The sequence below is a fragment of the Symsagittifera roscoffensis genome, chromosome 5 (assembly GCF_963678635.1).
Source record: "Symsagittifera roscoffensis chromosome 5, txSymRosc1.1, whole genome shotgun sequence".
Taxonomy (NCBI): Eukaryota; Metazoa; Xenacoelomorpha; order Acoela; family Convolutidae; genus Symsagittifera; species Symsagittifera roscoffensis.
The window spans coordinates 36226757-36239263 of NC_087066.1; the positions used below are offsets into that span (position 1 = coordinate 36226757).

Here is a 12507-nt window from a genome sequence, read left to right on the forward strand (position 1 = left end):
CCTGATTATCAACTAATGTTTCTTTCTTTAAAGAAATAATTCACACCTTTCGATCGCCCTGAATCACTGCTGTTTGCTCTAACTAGCCTCAGTAGGTAATGTTCCAGTCTCGGTTTTGCGCTAACTCCGCCTCTTCTTAGAGACAACGCAGCCTCCCGTATTTCCTGTCCATTGAGAGTTTTTTCTTCGAATGGATTGTTCTCAGATGTGTCAGCCGCTAACGATAACAAATAGCAGGCGTTGAAGAAGCACAGAACACATAAGAAGATTGTTAACTGCATACTTCCTTGAGTTACGCAAAAAATAGGATCACGCCAGAAAAAAAAATTGGTTCCATTTTCACTGAACTATGAAAACTGACGCTGTAAGTTACGATACATCTCTAATAAAAAGTTTTCTCGACGTATTGTTGATTTTTGACATACCATGTCAAGTTATACCGATGAATTGGCAAACAAAGGATCTGTAAATATAATGCACAATTGTTGGAGAAACATTGAATTCAAAAACAGCACTAAATGCCGCATAATGATCTGTTAGAATGTGAAGATACCAAGTAGTTAAAAAATCTTTTTCAAACAACATCAAAAAGTTCTTGTTCGAAAGCACTGCATTAGTTGAACTTTCGGTTTTTCCAGCAGACGAAATACTTAAAATCAGATCCTTGGAAATTTAGTGAATGAGCTTATGAGCTTGCTTATAACTGTCTTTGGAAGTTTGCACGAGGCTAAATAAGCGCTAAAATCTCAAAATTTGTATAACTTTGTGGATAGCAATAAAAAAATTACGCATTTTCCTACAAATCTCGAAAAAACTGAATTATTGAATGATCAATATTTGGGTGTTAACGATTTGACGTTGAGCGAACAAAAGCATTAGCCATACAGTTACTCTCTTGGGTTTTTTTGCTAAATGAAAGCTAATCTTGCTGTTGTTGATTTTAGCCCGACATTTGGGCGCATCCGCCATGCTCTCGCCGAGACTAGGGAAAATTCAGGCACCAATTGCGGTCGGAGCCCTAGATCTCTTATGATCAGAAAGGTTAACTTTTGGGACAGTTAAAAAGATGAAGTGCAGTGTGGGTTGCAGTGCATTGGGGGCAATTTAGGGGGAAGTTCGGGTCTATCCTATGTTAAAAAATTGTAAAGGCAGGGACTGTAGCCGGATCTTATTTGAGCAAGGGTGCGTCTAGTTGATCGCGGGAGTGTCGATTCTGTTGAACAGACATCTGGTGCACTAAGAGGGTGAAATTTTAGTTGAGTGGTTTCATCTATGGCTTTTTGAACTCTGTGATTGTAAATCTGCTTTAGAAGCGTTTTGAACTTCTGGTTTACACAAACGCTAAGCTGGTTAAAGTCTGTAATAGAGTTGGACTAGTCTACCTCATTATAAACAAGTTGAAGTTCGTCTTTGACAGTGTCTTTAATATTTTGGCGTAATTTTGTTGAGGGGGGGGGGGTGGTGAGTGTGAAAAAATGTGAGAGATTTAAAGGCACCTAAGTTTTGAGAGCGAAATGAAATGCAAATATCTTATGGTGAGTTCTCATTTTAGATAGTTTAAACTATGAGTATAGGTGGTCAACAGCTTCGTTTTAGTGCACCCACTCACCATTTAAAGAGCTGCATTTTCCACTGTTTGCGTTTTTCTAATGAAATTATCACTGGCAGCATGGGCTCAGGTTGGACAAACATATTCAATCATCGGTCTTATTAAAAATCTATATGTAACTATTAGAGTCTCATTCGACAATTTGTACCCGACAAAGCCTTCAGGACCAATATCCTGCGCATGGTTTCACTTGCAGATTCTCTGCAGTGTTCGGAGAAGTTAAGAGCTGGGTCAAACTAGACGCCCAAAATTTGAGGGTACTTCTGCAATGGTAAAAGCGAATCACTTAAATTAATTTTGGAGTCAAGATTCAAATTTTTTGTGTGAATTAAAAGGACCTACTTATCCTTTGGCGGAGGAAAAAGATGGTGGTCAGAAGACCAAAGTCAAGTTAGAAATTTCGATAGATTTGAAATAAAATCAAGTTTTAGCTTCGCTTCAACTGGCCTTTGCCTGACTGTTACTACGAACCTTACTTTAAGTTAGACCCCTAGAAATGATTGTAGCGCACTTTGTCTGACAGCCACTATTCTGATAGATTTATGAAACCTTTAAATTGATTGTTTTCTGATTAACCTAAGATTGGCCCATTATTACGAGTTTGCTAATCATTTTTATTACTAATTGGCAAAAAATAAAATTTGCATGTTTTCCTGATTAATTTAAACTTGGCCCCATTGTTATGGGTTTGTTGATTCTGAATTTTAATTATTAGCGAAGGAATAAAATGCCCAATTATTTTTAAAAATTCCGTGATTTCCTGATTTGTTCAAGCTTGACCCCATTTTTATGGGTTTGCTAATTCTTTTTTTTTTACAAATAGGCAAGCGGTTAAAATGTGCTAAAATCTCAAAAATGCTTATTTTTAATGGTAGCTACTGAAGTAAACTCAATTACACAGTTAATCAGTTCAGAATCTGTTCTTATCTTTCATAAACATCTTGAAAAGCTAAAATACAACCGTCAAAGTTGAAAGAAAAATTGAGACTGTTTTTTATCTCCGTTTTTTTTGCTTGCTTAGTGCTAACTTTTTGCGCAATCCAGTAGTTTCCTGTCAGGGCTTCCTTTTGAATAGATTTCATGCATTTTCAACACGAACCTAGTTTTAGTATAGACATCTAGAAAATAGTGTAGCACATATGCTTTTTAGTTTGTATGCACTTTTTGTGATAGATGACTGAACGGTTTAGCGCAAACTGTATTTTGAAAAATGGCATAGTTCTGTGATGAGCTCATGATTACTCATAGCGACAAATTAATATTCACTTATATCAAGAAAATTGCATAACTTTTTGGATAGTTTTTGGATTCCAGCCCTATAAACATGATAAAATTCCAGAAAACTCACAGTTGGAATTTTGAACTTAAGCACTTCAGTTTCCAGGTTGTTGGTGATCCTGCATTTCATTTAGGATTTTTTCGTAACTCATCTCAATATTTTTTTTTCCACAAAATGAACAGCACAGCAAAAAATACTTAGAACATCCATTGCCATTTAAAGCGCTGTAGCTTCACTTTGAGTGGTCTCCATTACCCAGTTGAAGGACCGCGACAAGCATTGTGACTTTAACAGCCGCGCCCGAAAATTCCGCGACCAAAAATTCATAGTCTAGACAGGGATTTATAGTCGCACACAAAGCCTGGATATATCGAAGTTTGATCGGGCCATGAAGGTAGTTGGAATTATTTTAAAGTTACTCGCGAGTTGGTCTAAAATAACCACGACGTATTCTAAACATAGTCACCACATAATCTTAAAATTATTCGCGAAATGGTCTCAAACTTTCAAACTTGTTTGTGATATAGTCTAAAAAATAGTCCCGACACAGGGGCGGATCTAGGATTTTCTCGAGGGGGGGGGGCGGATTTTCAAAAAAATTTCGAAAAATTTGTCGACCTTTTTTTTTAGTTCGACCGAATTGATTTTCGAGCTCTCCCTAAGCACGGTTTATTAAGTGTTTGGGCCAAATTTTCTGCGCCGCAGGCAAAATTTTGAAAAAACAGTCCAAACAAGACGTTTTTAGGCACTTTTTGGAAAGTTTTGACCAAAAAATCGCGTTTTTTTGCTTCCCCCTCAAAATTAATATATATTGGCGCCAAAGGCGCCTTCAGAAAAAAATTTTAGGGTCCGTCACCAAAAATGGATATTTCAAACTAGTACAAAGGGGGGACCCTTTGGGTCGACAGGGGGTCGAATCCCTAAGGGAAATGAGCGTACGCCCCCACCCCCCCCCCCCCTCCGTCCCCCTAAATCCGCCCCTGTCCCGATATATTATTAAACTTCGTCGCGGCAGTCAGACATAAATCGCACACATGTTATCAAGCCTAGTTCTAATATATAGTTTTTAGAAGTATAGGTTACTAGGTGTTTACGCCTTGATATCGCAATAAGTAAGCTTCAAATTGAAGAAAGTGAGTAACAAAACTTCAAAAAAAATGAAACCCTCGAGAGTAAAATTTTGTTACATTGAAGTACGTTTTGCTTAATTGCATTGCTTAAATTAATAATCAAGTTTGAAATATGCTGCAAAAAACTACAAGTGTCTCAAAATAAAAAAATACAAAACAAAGGCCTCGGGCGCAGGTCGCCGTTAACTATTATTCGGTCGCGCCGGTCGCCGTTAACTATTATTCGGTCGCGCCGGTCGCAGATATCTTTTCTTGGGTCTGCAAAGTCTGGAAATGTCCATTTTTAGGTCGCGGCGTTTTGAAAGAATCCAATTTTGGTCGCGATTGTCTGATCTTGAAACCGCAACGTCGGCCCGGGTATTAAGTCTTGAGTGTATTAATTGCTTTGAAGAACTGGTTAGTATCAAAAGAGAGCTACAACCAAGACTTTGCTCGCTATTTTATAGAAAATCGTCTTCATGTTAGAGCACTATATTAATACGGGCAAATAGAGGTGACTTGTTAACAAGTGTGATTATAAAAGCAAACTGGCACTTTTTCTTGCATGTTTGATGTCATTGTGGTGTGTTCTTAGTTCCCCTCCGGTTATAGATGACAATCTTGTTCGTCACAAAAGTTAGTATCTTTTTCCTTCGTGAACTACTGTAATATCGAAAACAGAAAGCTTCTATCTGAATCAGAACGACAAAGGTAGCGATTACGATTTGGCGTTCCTAATCAAACTTTACTCAACTCAAGTTAACTTTTGTTTTGTTAGTACAAGAATGAAAAAAATAATCAGTTTTTGTATCCTCTTTCCACGCATGCAATATCAAAAGAAATCGTTGCGATTAATAACAAATTATACGGACCAAAAAGAATTCTCCTTCTCAATTTTGGAAAAGTTTGTGTTGCGCCCGCCTAAAACAAGTAGGAAACAGCCAGCATAAAAAAGTAAAAATGTCAAAACAGGAATACCTAAGCTTTATAAAATAAGAGAAAGACAGCCATTAGCAGAAACTATGAATCAAAAAATACTGAGTAGTCATTTAGAAGTACAATGTCCCTAAAAACTTTGCTTACAAGTCTGGTCCCAATAATTTGTCAATGGTCAGGGGCAAATTTTGAGGGGCAGGAAAAAATGTTCGCTTTTGCCCCGTGGCATATTTGGTTCACAGGTAAGAGCTGTGAATCAATTCGTAAGTAATTTTTTTTCTTTATATCAGATACTGGTGGATCAAGGAAAATCAGAGCTTTGTAAAGGCTTTATATAAAGGCTCTTGTTATGCAACAAATTTCTGCGCTGTCGTCAAATTTTTGAAAAAGCTTCCGAAAACTGCTATTTTGGCGCGCAAATCTTCAAAAACCAAAATATATTGGCAACCGCCTTGAAAAATTATCAGGGTTGATCGCTCGAAAATAATACAAAGTGGGATCCATTAATCTTCACTTTGTTCTTGCCAATTTTTAGTTTGAACAATAGAAACACAGATTGCTTCAGTTGTTTTTATACTCACTTAATGACTCAAGGTTTTTGTTCCGACGGAATATTTGTGCTCGGGTGGTTTTTTTGTCAGACAATCTATGTCTTTAAGTTAGCCATTTGTAACGGTTTTTTTATCTTTATCATTGGAAAATATTGTTGTCTTGGCCAATTTGGAACAAATAACGCGCGATAAATTTTGTGCTAATAACGCGTAGGCGGAGATTTATTTATTCCCTTTTCCGAAGGAAACGGAATAAAAAAGCTTGGAGTAGTTTTTCATTCAGTTTTTTATTTCCTGTGATCAAAATAAAAAAATTTTAGAAAAAAACTTATACACGATCAAAAATAAAGACTCAAAATCACGATGATAAAAAATTATTTTACCTCCGACCATCTTTTGCAAAGTTCTGGGAGTTTAAAAGTTGCCAATTTGGCAATGCTTTGGACTAATCTAATCACCTTTTTAAGATTTTAATCATAATGATGAACGCGTGATGCGAGTTTCTCATGATTCGCAAATTATCCCGCTCAACGAAAATGTTTTTCCATTGAGTTGAGGCTAGCCAATCGCTCGTATTAATTGCGTACAACCCAAATTTTCTCACTTGATCTTTGATAATGTCCAAAATTTATATATTTTTTCAATACTGTTGTTTCCCAAAAACTATTTGATATAGATTAAGGGGCATTCGGACCATTCCATGCTTTGCCCTGATATACGAGCATACTTTGCACTTTACATAGAGTGTGGGGAGATGCTTTAGAAGATCGATAAAAAAATTACTGATTTTTTCTTTTCTTGTTGGAATTTTCATCTGTTTTTTAAAGCGAGCACTTTTTCCATAGACTTAAAAGTGCAATCGGAATTTTAAAGGATTTCCCCTCATCCAAGCAACTTTGTAATATTTAAGTACATGCAATGAAATTTTGTAGGTAATTACAATCTACTGGAGTTTTTGATTCTATTTTGTTAGTTTTAAAAAGGACTTTTCATAAAATATGTGATAAATTAACACATGTTCTTTTCAATATATTACCTCTTTTCATTTGAAAATTTTTACTTCTAAATTTTTGACCAAACATAACAAGATTGTTTGTGTATAAGGGCAAAAAACTGAACGTTCCGACAGCCCATTTACATATCTTCAATAGTTTGTATTAGAGAAAATTGTGATAAACTATCAAATTTGTGCTGTAAAAAAACAAACATTGTGTGCTAAAATTGAAATCAATAAGGAATCAATTCAGCTTGCCTAACTTTAATTCAAAAAAGTTGCCAGATAAGAAAAAAAACTAATATTTGCGTGCTACGTTTTCAGCATCATTGAATGCCTTCGAGGTCTCCTAATTAATAAACGAAGATTTTTGTATGCTTAAATGTCATTTAGAAGATTTCTTAGTACACCGTTTGGCACGCGTTGACTCCAGGGTTACTCTGCAGCCATTTTTTTTTTAAAATGGTTTTTTTGACAAAAAAACACTTCAAGCAAAACAAAAGACCTTATTTGTCAGACATCAAAGTAATTGTTACTTGTTCATTGCAATTCAAAGATAGCTTTGTATAACAATAGTTATTCAGATAAAAAAATTTAGCTTGTTGTTTTTGGATTTGAAATTTTTTTAAATCAAAGTAAACTAATTTAAACTAAACGTAACCTGACTTCTCCTATAAGGGAAAAACCGTTACATTTTGAGTTTTGAAAACTTGATTTCTTTTGTTATTGTTCCGACTTTTGATACGAAAGTAACGGAATATTTGTGCTCGGGGTGGGTTTTTTTTCTTCAGACAAATTTCGACTTACTTTTTGACTAGCCATCTTTGACGAAATTTTTTACATCATTCAAAAGTATTGTTATCCTGAGCTTAAATTTGAAAAAATATTTCACCTGTGATTATTTTTTGTAAAGTTATGAGGGTTCAAAGATTGCCATTTTGGCCATTTTGATCAATTTGGGACAATTAACGCGCGATATAATTCGCGCTATTAACGCGTAAGTGGAGATTTAATCCGTCTTCTAAATCGTTCCAAATTAGTTGAACGAAGCTTTCTTGCCATAATTGATTTGTTACAAGGAACGAAATCTCTCTTTTTGTACTTTATATGGCGTGTGGGGGGATGATTTTTATATCAAAACTTCAAATTCATTTTATTTTATTTCATTTAATTTTTTTTATGCTATTACTGCTGCTCCATAAACCTTAAAAGGCAGTCGGAACGTTCAGGGCTTCGCCCTGATATGAGCAGTCTTGTTCTAGTTTTTAAATTTCCTTATCACCATATCATGTGAGCTACATGTTTAACAAGACTGCTCATATATCAGTGCAAAACCTTGAATGTTCTGACTGAACTTCAAGACCAATCGAAACATTTTATTTGAAAAACTGTCTAAGCTATTGGAAAAAAAATTAAAATTTTTTTTTGTTTTTCCATTTTTCTCTTCGACTGATCACACCACACGTTAATGTAAACTGCAAAGGGATGTATTTAGCGTCTTGTATCCTAATAAAGCGACGAAATGATTTGCTTCAATTCAATTTGAAACTCAACATGACTGCTCGTATCAGGGCAAAACCCTGAATGTTCCGACTGCCTTTTAAGGTTTATGGAGCAGTAAAAAAATTAAATTAAATAAAACAAAATGGAAAATTTTCATGAAAATCATCTCCCCACACGCCATATTAAGAACAAAAGGATAGAATTCGCTCCTTGTAACAAATCAATAATGGCAAATGAGCTTCTTTCAACCAATTTAGAACGATTTCTAAGAGGGATAAACTCTCCACTTACGCGTTAATAGCGCGAAACATATCGCGCGTTAATTGTCCCAAATTGGCCAAAACAGCATTCTTTAAACCCCCATAACTTTACAAAAAACAGTCACAGGTAAAATATCTTTTCAAATTTGAGCTCAAGACAACAATACCTTTCGAATGATATAACAAAATTCCGTCAAAAATGGCTAGTTAAAAAGTCGAAATTTGTCTGAGGAAAAAAACCACCCCGAGCACAAATATTCCGTTACTTTCGTATCGAAAGTCGGAACAATAATCCGCCATTTAAGCCTGTTATAAGAACGCAATTAATCGCGCGCTAATAAATGCAAATTGGCCAATTTAGCCATTTTCAAATTCCCGTAATTTTACAAAAAGTAACGACTGTTAAAATAAATTTTTAATTTTCAGCTCAGAGCAAAATATTTTTTCAGATGATATAAAAATATACTTAGTGCGTAGTTAAGAAATTGAAAATTGACTGAATAAAAACAAACATCCCAAGCATATTCCGCATCTTCTTCAAAAGTCGGAAACATCAAGAGCTGACTGCTTGCCTCAATTCTATATGACACGGATTCAACATGTCATTTAGGATTTATATGACAAAATATATTACTCGGTAATTATCCCGATTCGTTTAGTATTGGACAAAATAGTTCTAAATTCAATCCCCTGTAATTTAGGAGCAAAAGTTGCGGTGAAACTTTTTTAGTTTGAGCTTTGGACATTAATAAAAACATTGAATATAATTAACAAGCAGCAGATGCCATTTTGTGCCCTTTTTGAGAAAGTTTGAACAAAAAATCACCCTTTTTGTGCGTTGTGTGCCTTTTGTAAAAGTTCCTGGCTGATCGGCCAAAAACAGCGTCGCAAAAAAATACGAACACAAAGAGCTTTATACCCTTAACACCTAATTTCAAAAAATGCCGCTGAAATGTTTTTCGAAAGTGATGAAAAAATTCTGTCCGGTGTTTTTTTCTGTGCGCGCTCAAGTGTTACATTTTGTGTGTTGTCAAAAAGTTATGTCGAAAGAAGCCCCTAAATTCGCTCCTGATGCTGTCTGTATGTGACTTGTTGTTCAGTCGAAGAAGAGGAACAGTTTGTGTCTGTGGAGAGGGATTTGGAGAAGGAGGAGAAGGGAGAGAGGGAGAGTGAGTGGAGGAGTGCAGTACAGGCTGCATCACTCATTCAGGATCTCCCTCTCCTAGACCCAGAGAGACACTTCCAGTGAGTCATTATAATACACTTCCAAAACAAATCAAATTAGTAACCCGGGTCGAGCTCGGGGACTTATGTTGCGACCATTGCGACTCAAAATGGGCATGTGGCGACCATTGTGACCTAAATCGGGTATGTTGCGACCATTGCGACTCACAACGGGTTTGTTGATACTTTGCACAACCGAAGCAATTTTATGCGAATTTGCGCGACCCAAACAAGATACCTTGCGACTTTGCGCAACCCCAAAAAAAGGTATGTTGCGACCATTGCGACGCAAAACGGGTATGATGCGACTTTGAGCGACCAAAATAATTGCGCGACTTCGGCCGACTAAAAAACATTTTGCAATTTTGCGCAATTCAAAAACAGCTTGTTGCGGCTCTGCACGAGCAAAGTGATTTGGGCGACTTTAGTTCACAAATTAGGGTCGATGTTTGCTATTTATGTTTCGATCGAAAAAATGTTATGTTTCGACCATCTTGACCCAGGCTCCATACCTTTCGACCGACTCGTAATTAAATGTTTTCGGCGTTGGACAATTTTTTTCTCAAATTGTTTTGCGAAGAACTCTGTCTTAAAAATTATCAGATAGCGAGAATTTTGGCATTTACTTTATAATTAAATTCTATTAATAATATTTATTTACTTTTCAGCCAAAGTTCGGCTTGAGAGAATACCAAAAAGGCATCAACCTGTCGAGTGGCATATCCATGAGCAAAGTATTTTAATCTACTTTTTAAAACTTAATCATATAGACAAAAACTTCTTCAAATATTAAAAAACTGATAGAAAAGCTGTTTTTTGGTGTTGTCTAACAATCAAAATGAGATGATCGAAAAATACCGTAACAAAGGGATGGAAGATTACCATAACACACGTAAACACTCTTCGTTTTCACAAATATAGATGTCGCTTATTTTATGAAAAAACAAGTCCAAATTCTCATTGGTAGTGGATAATGATATAAGAAGAATATTTTAGCCAAATGAAAGAAAATAAAAATATGTAGGTTAAGTATGCAAATAAAAATCCTATTATCGACTTTTTTTAAATCTTTTACTAAGCTTATGTCGGCTGCGAACATTTTTCCTGTGTTGATAGTATCTGTTATCTCCAGTTCATTTACGTGTTCATGAAATTTTTCATCGCCACAAGATCGTCGTATAATTTTCCCCAAGTTTTTAAAAAGCTTATTTACATGTAAATCTTGAACATGTACAACACTATGTTTGTCTCAAATTTTATTCAGACTTTCCCGCTGTTTAATTCTGAAACAATTCCTTTTCCTGAGATTTAGCTGGCTTTCTATTTTTTAAAAGTCCGTCTTAATGCGCCATATATCAGTACACTATTTTAATATATTGCTTGACTATACGTTTTGTATATCTTGAGCAGTCCGTCTTTTTATGCCAGAGATCAGTGCACTAAATTAATTTATTGGTTGAATATACGTTGTGTATACCTTGAGCAGCCGTCTTATTGTGCCACAGATCAGTACATTATGTTAATAAATTGTTTGAAAATACGTTTTGTATAGCTTGAGCAGTGTAGGTTTGTTAGAATAAAATCTGAGTTGATAATTTTTTTTCTGTTATATTCTGAGGTGGCTGTTTTATGGTTGTTTGTGGTAAGCTTATTCCCCAAAAACCGATTTTCATTTCTATTTCATTAGTTGTATACAATGCGCAACCATCAGCAAACAGTACATTTTTTATTATGCCCACAGACGTTCAGCACATCAATTACATACATCAAAATCACAATGAAACCTGGACTGACTCTTGTGGTACACCTTAATCAACTGTTTTAGTGTCTGAATTATTACAACTAGAGTACTGCTTGCGATTTTAAAAGTATGATCTGAAAAAAGTAACAAATGTACCTCGTAAACCATATGGGTCGCGTTTTCTGATCATTTGTGTCGAACCACTTTTGCGCGATCTATGAAAGTACACACAGAGCCAACATTATCTTCTAAATTCTCCATTTTTTGTTCAGTGAGTTCCAAGATAGCATCAACTAGGCTTGTTTATTTTGAAATCCCTACCGCAGCCTTTATACGGAAAACTTCTCAAACTATTTCAAATCAATGTTTTGAAAACTTTTCTTCAAATTGGTAGAGTGGATATAGGTCTGTAGTTGCCATAATCTGACACTGTGCTTATGAATTTATCAAACTTCAGCAACCTTAAAAACTGAACGAAATTAAGATAATTGAACACATTGATTAAATTTAAACCAAACCTTAGTAGGTTGCTTTTCAAAATTTCGATTGTCTTCTGTCGTATTAGACACATCAAAATTCATGTCTCCATATACAGTGTGAAAATCTTCAGGTTGCATTTTCAACACAAACAGATAAGCCTGTAATTGATCAAGAAAGTTACGATTTTTCTTTTGAGGTGTTTTACGGACAACAGTTAGAAAATTTTTCTCTCCGCTGTTTTCGCATAGTGTTGTCGAAACTTGCAACTCGTCCTAAATTAGTTCTTTATATTTATTATACGAATTACCTTCATTTACGTAGAGAGCAAGACCTTTACCTCTGTTTCTATTCACTGTTTTTTTTCTACTGGTAACTTGTCAGTTTGAAAGTACCAATCTCCACTTATTATTTCAGTCATGTTTCATTGAGAGCTCTATTTTGCGGCTTATTTGTTCTAGTTTCAAGAAAAAAAAGACATTCAGCTTTAGGTATTACTTCTTTTTTCCTAACTTTTTTCTATTGTGTAAATGGCCAAATACTTCTACAAAGTGATTTTTTTACTTTTTCGGCTTATAGTTTCAGAAGCAACCTTTTGCAATTTTATTCAACTTTATTTTGTTCTTAAGTGATTTGATCATCAGACTGCTGAGAATCATATTCTGTTTCAAGTTATAACTTCCAGTTATTTCTGTAAGTTCTGTTTATGTTTTGAAAGTTTTTTGAGTTTGTATTTTTTTGTTCAACCATAATTTTTGAAAATAGCAACTATGGGTCTTTATTTAGCTTAGACACTTCTCATTCTGGTTGCTGATTACAGCAAC

The 12507-nt window shown here is 35.2% G+C and overlaps 2 protein-coding genes across 2 annotated transcripts in view; both read right to left on the reverse strand.

Annotated features, from left to right (window-relative positions):
• LOC134846716 (sodium/calcium exchanger 1-like) overlaps positions 1 to 281 on the reverse strand; it is an 11284-nt gene extending 11003 nt beyond the window's left edge. Inside the window, exon 1 of the mRNA XM_063864101.1 lies at positions 47 to 281. Within this exon, the coding sequence (XP_063720171.1) occupies positions 47 to 281 (235 nt within the window). The remainder of the gene's footprint in view (positions 1 to 46) is intronic.
• Positions 1 to 12507, reverse strand: part of LOC134846715 (uncharacterized) — a 413719-nt gene that overhangs the window by 75683 nt on the left and 325529 nt on the right. The gene's annotated exons all lie outside the window — the stretch shown is intronic.